General features: G+C 45.5%; 1 protein-coding gene and 1 long non-coding RNA gene across 2 annotated transcripts in view; one reads left to right on the plus strand and one right to left on the minus strand.

The window, feature by feature from the left end:
* The window catches only part of LOC132591150 (uncharacterized), a 36,220-nt gene that overhangs the window by 9,015 nt on the left and 6,107 nt on the right, over positions 1-21,098 (plus strand). Inside the window, exons 4-11 of the mRNA XM_060280512.2 lie at positions 877-961; positions 1,205-1,541; positions 4,943-5,116; positions 6,605-6,691; positions 7,259-8,646; positions 10,584-10,690; positions 14,077-14,132; positions 20,932-21,018. Of these exons, the coding sequence (XP_060136495.2) occupies positions 877-961; positions 1,205-1,541; positions 4,943-5,116; positions 6,605-6,691; positions 7,259-8,646; positions 10,584-10,690; positions 14,077-14,132; positions 20,932-21,018 (2,321 nt within the window). The remainder of the gene's footprint in view (positions 1-876; positions 962-1,204; positions 1,542-4,942; positions 5,117-6,604; positions 6,692-7,258; positions 8,647-10,583; positions 10,691-14,076; positions 14,133-20,931; positions 21,019-21,098) is intronic.
* LOC148684336 (uncharacterized) lies at positions 10,109-11,066 on the minus strand. The gene is made up of 2 exons (XR_015946454.1): positions 10,271-11,066; positions 10,109-10,189 (listed from the first exon to the last, which is right to left on the minus strand). It is a non-coding gene; the product is annotated as an uncharacterized LOC148684336 (long non-coding RNA).

A 21,098-nucleotide genomic window follows, 5' to 3' on the forward strand; every position in this document is an offset into this window, starting at 1 on the left:
GGGGAGGAAGAGGAGGAGAAGAAAGGAGAAATGAAGGAGAAGCTGGGAGGGGGAGCAGCCAAGAGGGAAACTCAGGATGAAAACTCCCTCAGGAAAGTGGGGCCAAGGAGAGGACGGGACCAAGGGGAATCTGTGCAATGGAGAAGCTTCTGATTGGTCTAGCTCTGTTCTGGGGTGGGAAATGGGGTCATATGGTTCAAGGAGCCCAATATAAACTGGTTTTCTGACTGGAAACACAGGGAAAGGATGGCAGTGGTCCCTCTTGCTTTGAACTGGGAAGAGTCCCAGGGCAAGGGGCTGTCCTGAGCAACATGCGCTCCCTCTCCCATCCTGGGCTTCCCCTGTCCTGCCTGCGGCGATTTGGGGGGGGGGGGCTTCCACATCTGCCATCCCTTGAGTCCTGCTTCCCCCAGGATCCTGTGTGTGTTTCATTACTGGCATGGGACACTTCCTCATCTGTCTCTTCCTGGGATAAAAAGCGGCTGGAGAAGCAGGAAAATCCGCTTGCGGAGGGGAGGAAATCCTCTGTCTAGAAAGTCCCGTCCCCCCCCCCACCTAGCTGAGCTGGAGGGTTTTCCCCCCAGGGTGTGTCTTGATGGAGCCATTTCTGAGCCCAAGACACCTCCTGCCACTAGGCAGACTTTGGCCTCTTCTCCATCCCAGCCTTTCCTTGGGATCCAGCAGCCTGGAGGCACTAGGAGTGTTGTGTATAGAAGTTCTCACCCTGGGCCACTAAGGGTGTTGTGTACAGTATAGTTTCACTCTGCCTGCCATGGCTGCAGGTCTCACTCAGGTCCGCCCATGCAAATGAAGGATTGGGTAGCTAGAGAGAGAGTTGTTACTCTTGCATGTTACTGAGTACTGTATAAAGAGCAGGCTGGCTCAGCCGGAGAATAAAGAGAGCTGCTTGAGAATCACTGTGTCGTCTATGTCCACCCACTATTTCATAGGGAGAGCCAAGGTAACCTCCCCCCCTCATGGCCACCCCCATCTCCCTTGCGGTTGGTTTGGCGCAAAAGCAGGGATTCTGCACGAAGGGAGAGGAAGCGGCGGGCTCTATGTCCTCGGCTTGCCAAGGGTTAAAAGGAGCAGAGCTGGATTCCTAGAGAGGACAGGAAGTGAAGGTGGGGCGAAGGTCCTCCCTGGCCAAATTCCCTCCCTCCCTTCCGGCTGCTTTCTTCTCTCTCCTCGGTGAGTCTCCTCTCTCTCCCACCTGAGGGTGCAATGGGGAGAAAGAAGGGGGTCCCAGGGGTGGAGGGAGGGTGTATGCATGGGGGTCCCTGTTCAGATCAGCAGCGAAGGGGAGAAATTGGAGGCGTCGCTCGAGGAGTTTGGGCGAAAGGGGCGGAGAGGAGGAGGCTGGAAAGGGGGGAGAAAAGGAAGCGTAATTCGGGATAACACGGAGGGATCAAGGAGGCCAAAACAAGCCGGGGAAGGAAGGAAGGGGGGCGCCCGGTGGTGGAGGGAAGCGCTCCCCGCCTCGCTCCGTCCTAGCCTGGAGGTCATAAAGCGCCTTTTGCTGCTTCCTTCCTGTGCTTTAGGTAGGGCTGCCACCTTTGGTTGGGCAAAATATACAGGTGTGTGTGGGTGTAATTGGGGGGATAAAAATTCCTTTACCTGCTGCAGAAATCAGTTCAAAGCAATCCATTACAATGATCCAATGGAAGCTCACAGTCACTGCAAACATTCCAGCAACAATATTGACAGGAAATCCTCTCCACCTGATGGATTTCAGGTAGAACCCAGCCAAAAAGGGGGGGCGGGGAACGGTGGGGGAGAGAGCAACAAATTCTGCTTCTCTTCCTCTCAGATTCACATAACCCCAGGGTACCGAGGTCCCTTTGGTTCCCCCATGAAATATTTGAGCCCCCCCCCAAAGTTAATGGGCATTGCCATTCAAATAGTGTGTGCACGCTGCATCTTGTGATCAGTTTTGCAGGGCGGGGCTTATTTGGGTCCCTGGGCCTCCAATGGGGAGAATTAAATCCTTAATTAACCGAGATTCTGCCCCTTCACATAAATCCTGGCTATGCCCAATGGCTGCTGTCATGAGATTTGGGGAGCCACTGGACACCGTAAGGCAGAAACGAAGTGCGCTCTCCCGCTTTTATACTTCAAACACAAATCTTACGGTTTAGCTGCCACCACTGAATTCCCCTTAGGGCAGGGGTCAGCAAAGTTTTTCAGCAGAGGGCCGGTCTACTGTCCATCAGACCTTGTGGGGGGGCGGGCCATATTTTGAAATATATATATGAATGAATTCCTATGCCCCACAAATAACCCAGAGATGCATTTATTTATTTATTTTTTAAAAGGAACACATTCTAATTTAAAAACATGCTGATTCCTGGACCATCCGCGGGCCAGATTTTGAAGGCGATTGGGCTGCATCCGGCCCCTGGGCCTTAGTTTGGGGTGCCTGCCTTAGGGTAATTCAGACAGAAGGTTGGCCTGGTAGGGTGGGAACAGTCTAGGACTGGATTCAGCAGAGCAGCCAAAGGAACAAAACTCAGACAATTGTCCTTTAACTATTCAGATGCAAGATTAAACAAGAATGGTTATACATTTCTCAACAAAGGTTACAATAAAATAACAAAGGTATAAACTCACTAACTTATACATACATATAGAAAGCTAACAGAAGAAAACGAGTCCAAGCCTTCTCCAGCATGGCAGGCGAGAGCGCATGGTTTACATCCACTCCAAGATAGAGCACAGACAATGGCATTCAGCAAGGTGCTCAAGCGATTAAGCATTCCAAAACCTTCAATTCAAACTTCCAATTTGTGGATTAACATATAGGGGTTTTAGAAAGGCACTTTTCTTTCAACTGGTCAGGAGTTAAGCCAGATGGCCCGAGTTTACACATCAAAGCCTCGGACCAGGGCAACTCCCTCTCTTAGTTCTCACACAGGTTGGAGTCAGCAAGCCAATTAAGTGATAGCCTGTTATGGCCCCAGCACTTCCCAAAATAAACATCCTTTCACACAGAGCAGAGAAATTCCTCTTAAAGTGCAAATGGACACTTTCTCATGAATACAGGTTTTTATATTATGTTATATATGTGATGTTGCTTATTCCATGACACCTTGTTGTTGTTTAGTCGTTTAGTCGTGTCCGACTCTTCGTGACCCCATGGACCATAGCACGCCAGGCACTCCTGTCTTGCACTGCCTCCCGCAGTTTGGTCAAACTCATGTTCGTAGCTTCGAGAACACTGTCCAACCATCTCGTCCTCTGTCGTCCCCTTCTCCTTGTGCCCCTTCTCCATGACACCTGCTCCCCCCCTAATATTTTATTCAAGTTGGCCCCCCTGATTGACTGTAGCTGTTCACTGCTGCTATTATTATTATTATTATTATTATTATTATTATTATTATTATTGAATTTGTATCCTGCCCTTCATCCAAAGTTTACAGGGCAATTCACAGCATAAAAATGCAAAATTAGAACTCTAAATGCATAATAAGACAAAGACAAAGACAAACCAATGATCTCTCCTCCCACAAACATTTTTAAAAGGCCATAATATATTAACCAGCCAAAGGCTCAGTTATAGAGAAACGTTTTTGCCTGGCACAGGCTACCGCCAGACCTTGCTATGCCACTGCCAGGTGGTGCAGGGAGGGTGCATGGGGGGGTCACTGTTTAGATCATGCCTGGTGAGGAAAGACCCCCAAGTCAGGGAGCAGAGGGTCCCCCCTTGTTCACTCTGCCAAGCCAGGGAGGCGGTGGGATCGCAGAAGGTCTGCAGCTCTGTTCTTCTTTTGGATCCAGATGCTGCCTTCCTTTTGGGGAGGGGGCTTTGGGTCAAGGAAAACTGGGCATGCAAAGAAACCCCTTCAGATCTGGGGATAAGTCACATTTGTTAAGAGAAGCTGCAGCCAGATGGGAACAATTGCAAGAAAACATGTCTCTCCCCTTTTCAGGCTAAACAAGTAGACGAACTAATGTGAAAGCAAATTTCAGATCTATCTTCAGGAAATGCTAAAGCAAGTATAAAAGACTCATTCTCCCAACCTTCTGGGACAAATGAGGAGGGATTATCAGTCATTGATGCCTTGTACTAGAGGACTTGGAATGCATAAAATTCTTTTTGGCTGACTGTAATAAAATTCTAACCATTCTGATAGTTACTTGTAAAACTTTCTGGAAAAAATCTAGCAGAGAGTCTGGGTTTTGATAAACAAGAAATGGAAATTGATTCTATCTTAAATAAGGCTAGTTCTATCAAGCTGCCTTAAGCCTTTGGGATTTAAAGGGTCTGCGTGCCTGGTGTTCTTAAGAACACTACAGATTTAGGACATGTGGAAGATCTATACTTTGATGGCTTCCATGCCAGGGTGGGGGCCACATTTTGAGACTGGAGAATTGCAAAGATGGTATATAAAAACAGACAATATCTAAGGAGGAGTGGTGTATTCGTCTCATATTTCAGAAACATGGCATCTCCAGCTCCTCTGCTTCCACATACAGATTTGGTCCTCATGGAACCCCAGACAGAGGCAAATAGGGCCACAACACCTGCCTGGCTTGCCATGAGAGCTCAAAGAGCGTCAACAGGGCTCTCCATACAAAGCAACTAGCATGGGGGCACCTACATGTAATAGCTACTCGTCTATTTTGTGCCCATGCTCTGGGGTTGCAGTTTTCAGGGTTAGAGAAAGAATGGTGACTGGTTTTGACACCAAGTTCTGTCCATAAGCCCCATTGAGTTCAATGGGATCTGCACTCAGGTCACTACTGTGCAGACCATGCCAGCCTTATGAAGTGGAGTGAGGAGGAAACAGGTGAAATTGGAACCACTGGAGATGTTTAGAAATAGGGCTTCTGTTGGGAAGGGGCTGCCCCATTTGTGCTTCTCCAGGGGCAGGAGAATATCTAGGGCAGGAGAATCCCTGCAGAGCCTCTGAGGCTTCCTTTGCTTCTTCATCTCTCCCAGGACCCTGCAGCTTGTTTTGGCTCCTCGACTCCTCAGGAAGGATGAAAGAGACGGATCCTGCAAAGCTAGTGAGGTTGGAAGGGGGAAGATGGACGGTTGACCTGGTCAGGTTGTCTCCCGCATCCATCCCCACAACCTCTGAGCTTTCCCTCCCAGGGACTTCCAAGAGATCTGGTGAGTTCCAGGGGAGTGGAGATGGGTACGTGGATGGATGGAGCCAGAGAGGTATTGGGGCTTGCTCAGATTTGGGGTGGTGGGAGGCAGGCAGGCGGATGGAGAAGGAGAGTACCTATTCGGGCTCTTCCACCTGCCTGCCTGCCTGTGCCTTTGTCATCTGCAGGCAATTTGAGCTAGGAATACATCACAGCTCCCCGGCCACCGCAATGTATTGGCAGCAGTTGGCTCCATTTCTCCTTGACATATGCAGGTGAGGTGGTGGAAGTGCTGGACCAGTGTCTTGCCTTAGTGGTTTGTTCCCTAGACTAGATGGCTGGGAGGTCGCCTGCTCTTGACGGTGTTACACTTCCTCTGAAGGAGCAGGTTCGTAGCTTGGGGTCCTCCTGGATCCCTTGTTGTCGCTCAAGGCTCAGGTTGCCTCAGTGGCCCTGAGTGCCGTCCATCGCCTTCGGTGGTGGCCCAGCTACGCCCCTATCTGGACAGGGATAGCCTAACTACTGTTGTCAATGTTCTGGGATCCTCAAGGGTAGATTACTGCAATGTGTTATATGCAGGGCTGCCTCTGAAGACATTTCAGAAACTTCAGCTGGTGCAGAGCAGAATTCAGCAGCCAGATTGCTCACCAGAGCAACACAGTTTGAGCATATTACACCAATCGTGGTCCAACTGCACTGGCTACCGATTAGTTCCGGGCCCAATGTTTTCTTTTCACCAGGCCTTTTGTTAAAACATCCAACACCAACAGCCTTTTAAAATGTGGCTTTTGCCGGGGGGCGGGAGAGAGGTAATCTTGGGTTATTGTTTATTGTTTGATTTTACATGCTGTGATATTGTTTGTGAACCGCCCTGAGACCTCCAGGTATAGGGTAGTGTATAAATTAAAATAATAATATAAAACCAATACCATCATCTGAATGCCCTACCAATATCTGACTATTTACCAGTCCATTGCACAGTAATATTTAAAGTAACCTGATGCTAATTTCAGGATTCTGTGTGTTGCCATTTTCTTTTCTTTTTGGAATAACTTTATATTGCTTTTAAAAACAAGGATCATAGGACTAATAATGATACAAATACCCAGTCTTCTCATGTCATTTGTATATCTCAAAAGTAGCAGAATAAATTTGCAGGAATAACATGTCGTTCAGCATTAGTGGTCAGTGTATGAGTTCTGGTTCATGAATTGGTTTAAATTGAAACAGAAAAGGGTAAACAGCAGAGAACAGAGAACCTTCAACATCGCATAGCCAAATGCCTAGTCAGGAGCTCTTGTGACCATTGTGCTTAGATTAAGTGTGAGTCATAGTCATTTCCCCTCTGTTGTCAACAATGAAACAATACAGAGTTGATCTCATGAAAATGGGAAGGTGGTTCAAAGTGAAGAAGGTGATTTATGTATAAATTTAAATTGAGACCTTATTTAGATTGAGGCATAAGGTGATGGGGAGAGTGAAGTTGAAGATGTTGCCGTTTGTTTCATAGATGAGGCGTGGACGTTCCTGGATATTGAGCAGAGAGCTCTGCATAAGGAAGTCGAGGAGGAGAATCGTGGGATCATGGACCATCTTGGTAAAACTCCCTGTTGAATCATAAGATCAGTTTTGAAATTCCATAAATACCTCTATGGGATGAACCTCCACTGTTTAGATGCGGACCAACAGCATCTGGGATTCTAACATCCCCACCATGATCCCTGAATGGAGGGATATCAATAGTCTTCTCTGTGAATGTTCTTTGTCTAGTCATGCCTTTTTAAACAATGTCCAGGCTTGTCTAAACTGCCCAGGCCTTCTTAAATGTCAGCTTCAGAGGTTTTAGGGAAATTGAGGTAACTTCTGTCAGGTTTGTTGTTTTGGTTTTTGCTTCTGTCTGCATTTGGTTGACCAAAGAGATGACTGACCTTGGAGAAGGACTGGGTTCCATGATTGAGCCAAACAAAATCCATTCCAGATAAAAGCCAGGCAATATGTCATTTAATACCGCCCAACAGAGGCTGTGGAAACTATAGGAAGGCCTCACATCTAACTCAGTTATTCCTCTATCACAAGCATTCATTAACATTGTTCATTAACATTGTTCAATAATCTGGAGCTCCATTTCTTCCTGAGGCTCTAATTAGTTCTTTCTTCATTGCAGATGGTGTGACACAGAGTAGTGAGAAATTGTATCAGTGCTTGGAATGTGGAAAGAGCTTCAGTCAAAGCGCACATCTCACTTCCCATCAAAGAATTCATACAGGGGAGAAACCCTATCAGTGTTTGGAATGTGGAAAGAGCTTCAGTCAGAGCAACAGTCTCACTTCCCATCAAAGAATTCATACAGGGGAGAAACCCTATAAATGCCTAGAATGTGGGAAAAGCTTCAGTCACAGGCAGAGTCTCACTTCGCATCAAAGAATTCATACAGGGGACAAACCCTATCAGTGCTTGGAATGTGGAAAGAGGTTCCGGAAGGTGAGTATGCTCTCTTCCCATCAAAGCATTCATACAGGGGAGAAACCTTTTCAATGCCATGAGTGTGAAAAGAGCTTTCGTCAGAGCAACACTCTCACTACCCATCAAAGAACTCATACAGGTCAGAAACCATATCAGTGCTTCAAATGTGGGAAGAGCTTCAGTCAAAGCTCGAATCTCAAGACCCATCAAAAAATTCATAAAGAGGAGAAACCCTATCAGTGCTTGGAATGTGGGATGAGGTTCAATCGAACGGATAGTCTCAGTAGCCATCAAAGAACTCATACAGGTCAGAAACCATATCAGTGTTTCGAATGTGGGAAGAGCTTCAGTCAAAGCTCGAATCTCAGGACCCATCAAATAATTCATAAAGGGGAGAAACCTTATCAATGCTTGGAATGTGGGAAGAGATTCGGACGAAAGGATGGTCTCACTTCGCATCAAAGAATTCATACAGGAATGAAACTCTATCAGTGCTTTGAATGTGGAAAGAGCTTCGGGGAGGGGGCTAAACTCTCTTCACATCAAAGAATTCATACAGGTGAGAAACCATGTCAGTGTTTGGAATGTGGAAAGAGCTTCAGTTTCAGGGAGAGTCTCATTTCTCACCAAAGAATTCATACAGGGGAGAAACCCTATCAGTGCCTGGAATGTGGAAAGAGCTTTCGTCAGAGAGGTGATCTCACAACCCATCGAAGAATTCATACAGGGGAGAAACCATATCAGTGCTTAGAATGTGGAAAGAACTTTAGTCAAAGCGCACATCTCACTGCCCATGAAAGAGTTCATACAGGGGAGAAACCCTATAAATGCCTAGAATGTGGAAAGAGCTTCAGTTTTAGACACAGTCTCACTACCCATCAAAGAGTTCATACAGGGGAGAAACCCTATCAGTGCTTAGAATGTGGAAAGAGCTTCAGTCGGAAGAATCGTCTCACTACCCATCAAAGAATTCATACAGAGGGAAGACCAAGAAAGAAAAGTAATAATAGCAAAAGTAATAAAGCAAAAATTATTAAACAATCTGTACAAAACACAGTTGTATGGGAAAGAGAAAGGGGTGGAGGAGAATAACTAAGAATACCATTTATCACGTGTGTATATATATACACACACAAACATAAACAATATACATTCAAACACAACTAACAATTATAAAATGTTAATCTTACTTTCCTCATATCTTAGTGGGACTCCCCATCCCATCCCACCCCCTTCCTTTTTTAAAAAAATAATAATTTTTTTTAAAAAAAGCTTTATTTAAATTTGGGTTAAAAATACATTCAACACACACTTGAAAGCATACAAGCATACCAGACAGACGTTAATATGTAAATGATAATATACAAAATCATATAGAAATAATAATAAAGCAATCCATAATTTCGTCTCCAAATAATAACAAGTAGAATAATCATAATATAAATAATAAACGTAATATTCATAAACATAAAAATTCTCAACAATACCTAAACAAAGAAAAAGAAAAAAGATAAAAATAGAAAGAAAAATATGAAAAAAGAAAAGAAAAAACTAGAAGAACATACACTCGTCTCGTCATACATACCCAAAGAAAAACCAATAACAATATTCCATTTATTCATCAAAGATCCTGATCTTGTACCTGTATTTACCCCGCTATAGACTTCCACTTATCTCTAACTGAGATTACATTAAGTGTTGATTTCTAGTACTGCATTCCCAATTCTGTATAATTAAGTAGGCATCTCCAGTGATCTTCAAATAGCATATAAACTCAAATGACAATCAAAATCAAAATAAAATATGGTAGAATAATATAATAAGTCACCATATTTCAATTGTCTCTGTGTGATTTAACTCAGTATGGCTCAATATGAGGTGCTAAAAATAAACCCAAGACTTTACCATGGGGCATTGTCCCTTTATATACTCCCCAAACTTTTCCCAATTTTGTTGGAATTTTTTGTTGGTATATCCTCTAATTGAGTTAGTAAAATTATCCAGATCTAAATAACTAAATAACTTCTCCTGCCATTCTATGATGCTGGGTACTTCTTTCTTTTTCCAGTAGGATGCGATCAAAGTTCTCGCTGCTGTTATCGCGTATAGGAACAGTGTCTCATCCTGTTTTTTAATTGTGTTATCTATTATTCCCAGCAGAAAGGATTCTGGGGTTTTCTTTATGTTATACTTAAGAATTTTTTTAATTTCTTCAAAAACTTGACTCCAGAAATTTTTAATTCCCCTACAATGCCACCACGCATGTATATATGTCCCCGCCTCCCTCCTACATTTCCAACACAAGTTGTCTTTTGTCTTGTACATCTTATGAATTTTAACTGGGGTTAAGTGCCACCTGTAAAACATTTTAATCATGTTCTCTCTAACTCCCCCCGAGGCTGTAAATTTCCATGTTTTCCTCCACAATTGTTCCCATTGGTCCATTTGTATATTTTTCCCTATATCAGGGGTCTGCAACCTTTAAGACAAAAAGAGCCACTTGGAACCGTTTCCGAAGAAAGAAAAAACTGGGGCCGCAAAACCATTGTGACATTTAAAACAAATATAACACTGCATATATTGTTTCTTACCTTAATGCTATATATACAGGATCGTGCAGTCAGCTGTTAATCTGAACAAAAAAAAGGACTTTCACTTAACAATGTAAAATATATTTTTGCAAATTAATAGCTAATTAAAATATTTAATTTACATGGTTAATGGGACTTTTGCTCCTGAACCTCAGTGCTCAGTGTCTGCACATGAGGACTGTAAGACGTCACCTTCATTTTCACACAGGCTTGCAAGCTGTCTTCTGTGAGGCGTGATCGATGTTTGTTTTTAATATAGTTCATGTTGGAGAAGACCTGCTCACATACATATGTGGAACCGAAGATCGACAGGATTCCAAATGCATACTTTTTCATGTTTATATAAGTGTTGGGGGTGGCATTCCATGTTTCGAATACAAGTTTGTCCTGTTTGGGAAGGTTTTCAATATCACTCCATTTATGATTCTGAGCCAGAATGGCCTTCTGACGGGCAACATCCTCAAGAGTAGCGATCAAGCATTTGAACTTGGACACCCATATATCTTTGTCGGCTATATCGGCCAGTTCCATCTCAAGATCAGGTTGACTTACACCTGCAAATGCAGTCATATTCAATAGGGATGGATCGATCGCCAGGGGACTGACAGGGAAGGATAATGTGGTTTTTTCCTCTCTGAACTCACAGAATCATTTCCCAAACGAGCTTTGCATTGCGGTGATTGCAGACTTGAAATATTCCAAATTTATCGTATCATGACTTTGTTTGAACTCTCTCAAAGAGGGAAAGTGAGACAGTGTATCTCTCTTGAAATCTTTGACAAACACTGTCAACTTGCGCTCAAATGCCAAAACCTCCTCCAGCATGTGCAGGGCTGTGCCTCCTTTCCCCTGAAGGGTTGTATTTAGCGTGTTTAGATGGGCTGTCATGTCTACCATAAAATGTAATTTTCCCAGCCACTCTGGCTGTTCCAGCTCAGCAAAGGTGAGCTCTTTGCTGGCCAGGAAGGTTTTTACTTCCAAACATGTGACAAAGCGTTTTAGCACCTCGCCTCTGGACAGCCACCGGACCTTGTTGTGGAGCAGGAGGTCAGAATATGTGCTTTCCACCTCATTCAATAGCAAACGAAACTGGCGGTGGTTTAAACCCTTTGCCATTATCTTATTAACAATCTGAATGACCACATCCATCACTTTTGTGCATTCGGGGGGAAATGTTTGAGCACACAATGCCTCTTGGTGCAGGATGCAATGAAATGACAGCAGCGTTCTACCCAACGCCTTCTACAGTAGAGCCACAAAGCCCTTCTGGGCTCCTCTCATGCTCGGTGCCCCATCAGTAGCCACTGAGACCAGGTGGTTGGTGTTTATTTTTTTAGCACTTAAAAAGTCCAGGACAGCCTTAGAGATATCCTCACCCCTTGTTTGGTCTTTTAGTGGTATCAGCTCAATCAGTTCTTCCTGTGGCCCAAAAGAGTTCACATATCGGCAGAACAGCGCTATTTGTTCAATATCACCTTTATCTTTGGACTCAACACAGGCGATGGAGTACGCCACAGCTGAATTAATGTCGTGAATTTGCTGTTTGCTAATGTTTTCTGCCATTTTTAGGGTTCTGTCTTTAACAAGTCTTCGCAGAGAGAGGCATGTATTTGATTTTCTGCACAATTTCATTCTTGTTTTTGAAGTCTATGTATAGATGTTTCGAAATCTTAAATGAATGCTTCTTTTATATACTCTCCATCTGTGAACGGCTTCCCGTGCTTGACTATTTCCTGAGCGGCTACAAAACTAGCATATGTTGTGGAATTTGCAGACATCACCCTGGCTGTGGGGTGGGCGGAGGGAAAGCCCCAGAGCCGAGCAAAGCGTTTGGCTGGCTTTCCCTCCACCCGCCCCACAGCCAGCCAGGGAGAAGGGAGACGTCCCCTCTAGCTGGCGATTGCGGAGGGGGAGGAGGGGATCGGAACAGCCCGATTTCGGGCTGATCCTGGCGCCCCCTCGCCCCTGCCGATCGCAGAAGGGGAGGAAGGGGTCGGAGCAGCCCAATTTTGGGCTGATCCTGCCGCTCCCTCGCCCCTGCCGATCGCGGAGGGGGTCGGAGCAGCCTGATTTCGGGCTGATCCTGGCGCCCCCTCGCCCCTGAACGACCATGGCTTTCCCTGCCCCACTGTGGCCCCTCCCCTCCCGTGCCTTGGCCCTGCCCCTCCTAATTTTGATCCTGGCTACGCCCCTGGATGAAAGTCCTCTACTTTCCGTCTTTATTGTACAACCTACTTCTCAGATTATAAAAGGATTTAATAGGGATGTCCTGAGGTAAAGTTCACCTCCCACTATCCCAGTTGTTCTCCTTATAAACTCCCTTATAACGCTTGGGGTTTAAAGATAAGATGAGAGTACTCTTCCAGCCCAAAACGTGGCCCGGTTTCTTTTAAGCTCTGAGGGGAATATGAGACTATTCTTACGGTAGTGCACACAACAGTAAGGGGTTCTCCTCAACTCGAGCTTTCCCCACAGCGAAGCTTTCCTCCCACCTGAGGAAACTTTGCGATACCCTCGAACCAGTCTCCCTCTTCCTCCTCCTCTCGGTGCACTCAAGGGACAACAACCTCTCCTTCCTGCCTTAGGTGAGGGGTTTTGTCCTTTTAATGAGTATCCCCACCAGGTGAGCAATAGACCCCTCTGCTGGATCGATCCCACAGATGAAACTTTAATTTAACGTTTAATGTCTTAAGATCTTAACGGTTGCATTCAAGGTTCATGTGTACAAGCATGTGGTTTCAATGGAACTGTTCTTGTTAAACATATAATTTCAAACCTCACCCATTCCTCACCTAACACTACTCTATAAACCTATTCCACCATTCCCCAAGCTCACACGCTCCTGCTTCATCTCCCTCTCTCTCCCAACTGTCACTAACTGCCATTTTCTCCTCATAGAATGTTCATAACCCCGCCCCCACAAGCATGTGATGTAACTCAGGGTAGGAGATGCATTAACCCTTATACATCCAGGCTGTGACCAAATATATCATCCTAGGGTTATTTCCTTGGGGGGAGCAGCCAAGAGGGAAACTGAGGAGGAAAACTCCCACAGGAAGTGGATGAAGGAGAGGACGAATCCAAGGGGAATCTGAAAGTGGATTGGCCAGCTGTCCAATGGAGAGGCTTCTGATTAGTCCAGCCCTGCTCTGGCGTGGGAAATGGGGTCAGATAGTTCAATGAGCCCAGTATAAACTGGTTTTCTGGCAGGAAAAGCAGGGAAAGGACGACAGGTGTCCCTCTTGCTTTGAACTGGGAAGAGTCCCAGACCAGAGCCAGGGGCTGCCCTGAGCAACATGCGCCCCCCCCCCCATCCTGGGCTTCCGCTTTTCCTGCCTGTGGGGATTTTACAGGATCCTGTGTGCGTTTCATTCCTTGCGTGGGACACACACTTTTTCATCTGTATCTTCCTGGGATGAAAAGCGGCTACAGAAGCAGGGAAATCCACTTGGCGCGGGGGAGGGGGCATTTTCGGGAGGGGAGGGAATCTCCTGACTGGAAAGCCCCCCCCCCATCCTCCCCCACACACTCGCTGAGCCGGAGGGTTTTTTTTAGAGGGGTTTCTGGATGGAGCCAATTCTGAGCCCAAGACACCTCCTGCCACTAGGCGGACTTTGGCCTCTTCTCCATCCCAGCCTTTCCTTAGGATCCAGCAGCTTCTATTTTGTGGGAAGGGGGAGAGCAAGGTAACCCCCCCCCTCAATGACCACCCCCGTCTCCCTTGCGGTTAGTCTGCTTAGATGTGGGCTCCTTGGGGCAGAGTCCTTGGCACAGAGGGGGGCAAGGGGGGGCAGCCCTTTCAGGGCAGGCGCAGAAGCAGGAAATCGGTAGGAAGGGCGGGGCGGGACTCGGTGCCCTCGGCTTACCAAGGGTTAAAAGGAGCAGAGCTGGATTCCTAGAGAGGACAGGAAGTGAAGGTGGGGTGAAGGTCCTCCCTGGCCAAATTCCCTCCCTCCCTTCTGGTTGCTTTCTTCTCTCTCCTCGGTGAGTCTCCACTCTCTTCCCCCTGAGGGTGCAATGGGGAGAAAGAAGGGGGTCCCAGGGGTGCAGGGAGGGTGTATGTATGGGGGTCCCTGTTCAGATCATGCATTGGGGGGGAGAGACCCCCAAGTCAGGGAACGAAGGGTCCTGCCCCCAATTCCTCTCTGTCAAGGCTCCTCTCTCTCCCCCCTGAGGGTGCAATGGGGAGAAAGAAGGGGGTCCCAGGGGTGGAGGGAGGCTGCATGGGGGTCCCTGTTCAGATCATGCCTGGTGGGGGGGGGAGAGAAATTGGAGGCATCGCTTGAGGAGTTTGGGCGAAAGGGGCGGAGAGGAGGAGGCTGGAAAGGGGGGAGAAAAGGAAGCGAAATTCGGGATAACACGGAGGGATCAAGGAGGCCAAAACAAGCCGGGGGAGGAAGGAAGGAAGGGGGGCGCCGGGTGGTGGAGGGAAGAGCTCCCCGCCTCGCTCCGTCCCAGCCTGGAGGTCATAAAGCGCCTTTTGCTGCTTCCTTCCTCTGCTTTAGGTAGGGCTGCCACCTTTGGTTGGACAAAATTTACAGGTGTGTGCGGGGTGTTTGTGTAATTCGGGGGCTAAAAATTCCTTTACCTGCTGCAGAAATCACTTCAAAGCAATCCATTACAATGATCCGATGGAAGTTCACAGTCACTGCAAACATCCCAACAACAATATTGACAGGAAATCCTCCCCACCTGATGGATTTCTGCCTCCCAGAAGGATGTAGAAACCCAGCCAAAAAAAGGGGGTGGTGGAAGAGAGAACAAATTCTGCTTCTCTTCCAGGGCACCGAGGTCCCTTTGGTTCCCCCATGAAATATTTGAGCCCCCCCCCCCCGTTAATGGGCATGGCCATTCAAATGGTGTGTGCACGCTGCATCTTGTGATCAGTTTTGCAGGGCGGGGCTTACTTGGGTCCATGGGCCTCCAATGGGGAGAATTAAATCCTTAATTAACTGAGATTCTGCCCCTTCACATAAATCCTGGCTATGCCCAATGGCTGCTGTCATGAGATTTGGGGAGCCACTGGACACCGTAAGGCAGAAACGAAGTGCGCTCTCCCGCTTTTATACTTTAAACACAAATCTTACGGTTTAGCTGCCACCACTGAATTCCCCTTAGGGCAGGGGTCAGCAAAGTTTTTCAGCAGGGGGCTGGTCTACTGTCCCTCAGACCTTGTGGGGGGGGGAACATATTTTGAAAAAAAATATATGAATTCCTATGCCCCACAAATAACCCAGAGATGCATTTTTTTTATAAAAAAGAACACATTCTACTCATTTAAAAACATGCTGATTCCTGGACCATCCCCGGGCCAGATTTTGAAGGCGATTGGGCTGCATCCGGCCCCTGGGCCTTAGTTTGGGAGTGCCTGCCTTAGGGTAATTCAGACAGAAGGTTGGCCTGGTAGGGTGGGAACAGTCTAGGACTGGATTCAGCAGAGCAGCCAAAGGAACAAAACTCAGACAACTGTCCTTTAACTATTTATTCAGAAGTAAGATTAAACACCTTCTAGAAATGACACCAAAGAAGGATGTTCTTCTCATTACAGGGGATTGGAATGCTAAAGTAGGGAATCAAGAGATAAAAGGAACAACTGGCAAGTTTGGCCTTGGAGTTCAAAATGAAGCAGGGCAAAGGCTAATAGAGTTCTGTCAAGAGAACAAGCTGGTCATCACAAACACTCTCTTCCAACAACACAAGAGACGACTCTACACATGGTTATCACCAAATGGGCAGCATCGAAATCAGATTGATTATATTCTCTGCAGCCAAAGATGGAGAAGCTCTATACAATCAGCAAAAACAAGACCTGGAGCTGACTGTAACTCAGATCATCAGCTTCTTATAGCAAAATTCCAGCTTAAACTGAAGAAAGTAGGAAAAACCACTGGGCCAGTAAGATACAATCTGAATCAAATCCCTTATGAATACACAGTGGAAGTGAGGAACAGGTTTAAGGATTTAGATTTGGTGGACAGAGTGCCTGAAGAACTATGGATGGAGGCTCGTAACATTATACAGGAGGCAGCAACGAAAACCATCCCAAGGAAAAGGAAATGCAAGAAAGCAAAATGGCTGTCCAACGAGGCCTTACAAATAGCGGAGGAGAGGAGGCAAGCAAAATGCAAGGGAGATAGGGAAAGATACAGGAAACTGAATGCAGATTTCCAAAAAACAGCAAGGAGAGACAAGAGGGTCTTCTTAAATGAGCAATGCAAAGAAATAGAGGAAAACAATAGAATGGGGAAAACCAGAGATCTGTTCAAGAAAATTGGAGATATGAAAGGAACATTTCGTACAAAGATTACCATAATCAAGGACAAAAGTGGTAAGGACCTAACAGAAGCAGAAGACATCAAGAAGAGGTGGCAAGAATACACAGAGGAATTATACCAGAAAGACATGGAGGTTTCGTACACCCCAGGTAGTGTGGTTGCTGACCTTGAGCCAGACATCTTGGAGAGTGAAGTCAAATGGGCCTTAGAAAGCACTGCTAATAACAAGGCCAGTGGAAGTGATGATATTCCAGCTGAACTATTTAAAATTTTAAAAGATGATGCTGTTAAGGTGCTACACCCAATATGCCAGCAAGTTTGGAAAACTCAGCAATGGCCAGAGGATTGGAGAAGATCAGTCTACATCCCAATTCCAAAGAAGGGCAGTGCCAAAGAATGCTCCAACTACCGCACTATTGCGCTCATTTCACACGCTAGCAAGGTTATGCTTAAAATTCTACAAGGCAGGCTTAGGCAGTATGTGGACCGAGAACTCCCAGAAGTGCAAGCTGGATTTCGAAAGGGCAGAGGAACCAGAGACCAAATAGCAAACATGCGCTGGATTATGGAGAAAGCTAGAGAGTTCCAGAAAAACATCTACTTCTGCTTCATTGACTATGCAAAAGCCTTTGACTGTGTCGACCACAGCAAACTATGGCAAGTTCTTAAAGAAATGGGAGTGCCTGATCACCTCATCTGTCTCCTGAGAAATCTCTATGTGGGACAAGAAGCTACAGTTAGAACTGGATATGGAACAACTGAGTGGTTCAAAATTGGGAAAGGAGTACGACAAGGTTGTATATTGTCTCCCTGCTTATTTAACTTATATGCAGAATTCATCATGCGAAAGGCTGGACTAGATGAATCCCAAGCCGGAATTAAGATTGCCGGAAGAAATATCAACAACCTCAGATATGCAGATGACACAACCTTGATGGCAGAAAGCGAGGAGGAATTAAAGAACCTTTTAATGAGGGTGAAAGAGGAGAGCGCAAAATATGGTCTGAAGCTCAACATCAAAAAAACCAAGATCATGGCCACTGGTCCCATCACCTCCTGGCAAATAGAAGGGGAAGAAATGGAGGCAGTGAGAGATTTTACTTTCTTGGGCTCCTTGATTACTGCAGATGGTGACAGCAGTCACGAAATTAAAAGACGCCTGCTTCTTGGGAGAAAAGCAATGACAAACCTAGACAGCATCTTAAAAAGCAGAGACATCACCTTGCCGACAAAGGTCCGTATAGTTAAAGCTATGGTTTTCCCAGTAGTGATGTAAGGAAGTGAGAGCTGGACCATAAAGAAGGCTGATCGCCGAAGAATTGATGCTTTTGAATTATGGTGCTGGAGGAGACTCTTGAGAGTCCCATGGACTGCTAGAAGATCAAACCTATCCATTCTGAAGGAAATCAGCCCTGAGTGCTCCCTGGAAGGACAGATCGTGAAGCTGAGGCTCCAATACTTTGGCCACCTCATGAGAAGAGAAGAATCCTTGGAAAAGACCCTGATGTTGGGAAAGATGGAGGGCACAAGGAGAAGGGGACGACAGAGGACGAGATGGTTGGACAGTGTTCTCGAAGCTACGAACATGAGTTTGACCAAACTGCGGGAGGCAGTGCAAGACAGGAGTGCCTGGCGTGCTATGGTCCATGGGGTCACGAAGAGTTGGACACGACTAAACGACTAAACAACAACAACAAGATTAAACAAGAATGGTTATACAGTTCTCAACAAAGATTACAATAAAATAACAAAGGTATAAACTCACTAACTTATACATACCTATAGAAAGCTAACAGAAAAAAACGAGTCCAAGCCTTCTCCAGCACGGCATCCACTCCAAGATAGAGCACAGACAATGGCATTCAGCAAGGTGCTCAAGCGATTAAGCATTTCAAAACCTACAGGTCTTAAGGATTTAGCACACGTGTGTATCTTAGCGTTAAGCCAATCAATTCCAACTTCCAGTTTGTGGATTAACCTATAGGGGTTTTAGAAAGGCACTTTTCTTTCAACTGGTCAGGAGTTAAGCAACTCCCTCTCTTAGTTCTCACACAGGTTGGAGTCAGCAAGCCAATTAAGTGATAGCCTGTTATGGCTTCAATACATTTCCCATTAGCATGTAAATCAGAGGGAGGGGGCTGACAGCAGAGAAATTCCTCTTAAAGGGCAAAAGGACACTAAGCTAAGAGAAAAATGAGTCCAAGCCTTCTCCAGCACGGCAGGCGAGCGCAGGGTTTACATCCACTACAAGATAGAGCACAGACAATGGCATTAAGCATTCCAAAACCTTCAATTAAAACTTCCAATTTGTGGATTAACCTATAGGGGTTTTAGAAAGGCACTTTTCTTTCAACTGGTCAGGAGTTAAGCCAGATGGCCGGAGTTTACACATCAAAGCCTCGACCAGGGCAACTCCCTCTCTTAGTTCTCACACAGGTTGGAGTCAGCGAGCCAATTAAGTGATAGCCTGTTATGGCCCCAGCACTTCCCAAAATAAGCATCCTTTCACACAGAGCAGAGAAATTCCTCTTAAAGGGCAAAAGGACACTTTCTCATGAATACAGGTTTTTAGATATTTCCCAGCAGCCCTCTGTGGTACTCCCAGGATGCACCACAATAAACCAACGTTTATGTTATGTTATATACATGATGTTGCTTAATATTTTACTCGTTGGCACCCCTGATTGACTGTAGCTGTTCACTGCTGCTATTGTTGTTGTTGTCGTTTAGTCGTGTCCGACTCTTCGTGACCCCATGGACCATAGCACGCCAGGTACTCCTGTCTTGCACTGCCTCCTGCAGTTTGGTCAATCTCATGTTCGTAGCTTCGAAAACACTGTCCAACCATCTCGTCTTCTGTCGTCCCCTTCTCCTAGTGCCCTCAATCTTTCCCAACATCAGGGTCTTTTCCAAGGATTCTTCTCTTCTCATGAGGTGGCCAAAGTATTGGAGCCTCAGCTTCACGATCTGTCCTTCCAGTGAGCACTCAGGGCTGATTTCCTTAAGAATGGATAGGTTTGATCCTCTTGCAGTTCATGGGACTCTCAAGAGTCTCCTCCAGCACCATAATTCAAAAGCATCAATTCTTCGGCGATCAGCCTTCTTTATGGTCCAGCTCTCACTTCCATACATCACTACTGGGAAAACTACTGGGTATAGCACCTTAATAGCATCATCTTTTAAAATTTTAAATAGTTCAGCTGGGATATCATCACTTCCACTGGCCTTGTTATTAGCAGTGCTTTCTAAGGCCCATTTGACTTCACTCTCCAAGATGTCTGGCTTAAGGTCAGCAACGACACTACCTGGGGTGTACGAGACCTCCATATCTTTCTGGTATAATTCCTCTGTGTATCTTGCCGCCTCTTCTTGATGTCTTCTGCTTCTGTTAGGTCCTTACCACTTTTGTCCTTTATTATGGTAATCTTTGTACAAAATGTTCCTTTCATATCTCCAATTTTCTTGAACAGATCTCTGGTTTTCCCCATTCTATTGTTTTCCTCTATTTCTTTGCATTGCTCATTTAAGAAGACCCTCTTGTCTCTCCTTGCTGTTTTTTGGAAATCTGCATTCAGTTTCCTGTATCTTTCCCTATCTCCCTTGCATTTTGCTTGCCTCCTCTCCCCCGCTATTTGTAAGGCCTCGTTGGACAGCCATTTTGCTTTCTTGCATTTCCTTTTCCTTGGGATGGTTTTCATTGCTGCCTCCTGTATAATGTTACGAGCCTCCATCCATAGTTCTTCAGACACTCTGTCCACCAAATCTAAATCCTTAAACCTGTTCCTCACTTCCACTGTGTATTCATAAGGGATTTGAATTAGATTGTATCTTACTGGCCCAGTGGTTTTTCCTACTTTCTTCAGTTTAAGCTGGAATTTTGCTAGAAGAAGCTGATGATCTGAGTTACAGTCAGCTCCAGGTCTTATATATTTAAAACCAACACCGTCATCTGAATGTCCTAACCAAGTCTGACTACTTACCAATCCATTGCACAGTAAAGTAACCTGATCCTAATTTCAGGATTCCGTGTGTTGCCATTTTCTTTTCTTTTTGGAATAACTTTATATTGCTTTTAAAAACTAGGGTCATAGGACTAATAATGATACAAATACCTAGTCTTCTCATGTCATTTGTATATCTCAAAAATAGCAGAATAAATTTGCAGGAATAACATGTTGTTCAGCATTAGTGGTCAGTGTATGAGTTCTGGGTTCATGAATTGGTTTAAATTGAAACAATAAAAGGGTAAACAGGAGAGAACAGAGAACCTTCAACATCACATAGCCAAATGCCTAGTCAGGAGCTCTTGTGACCATTGTGCTTAGATTAAGTGTGAGTAATAGTCATTTCCCCTCTGTTGTCAACAATGAAAAAAATACAGAGTTGATCTCCTCATGAAAATGGGAGGGGGGTTCAAAGTGAAGAAATTTATGTATAAATTTAAATTGAGATTGAGGCAACAGGTGATGGGGAGAGTGAAGTTGAAGATGTTGCTGTTTGTTTCATAGATGAGGCGTGGACGTTGCTGGATCTTGACCAGAGAGCTCTGCATAAGGAAGTCGAGGAGGAGAATCGTGGGATCATGGACCATCTTGGTAAAACTCCCTGTTGAATCATAAGATCAGTTTAGAAATTCCATAAATACCTCTATGGGATGAACCTCCACTGTTTAGAT

The sequence above is a fragment of the Zootoca vivipara genome, chromosome 11, assembly GCF_965207765.1.
Source record: "Zootoca vivipara chromosome 11, rZooViv2.hap1.1, whole genome shotgun sequence".
Lineage (NCBI taxonomy): Eukaryota > Metazoa > Chordata > Lepidosauria > Squamata > Lacertidae > Zootoca > Zootoca vivipara.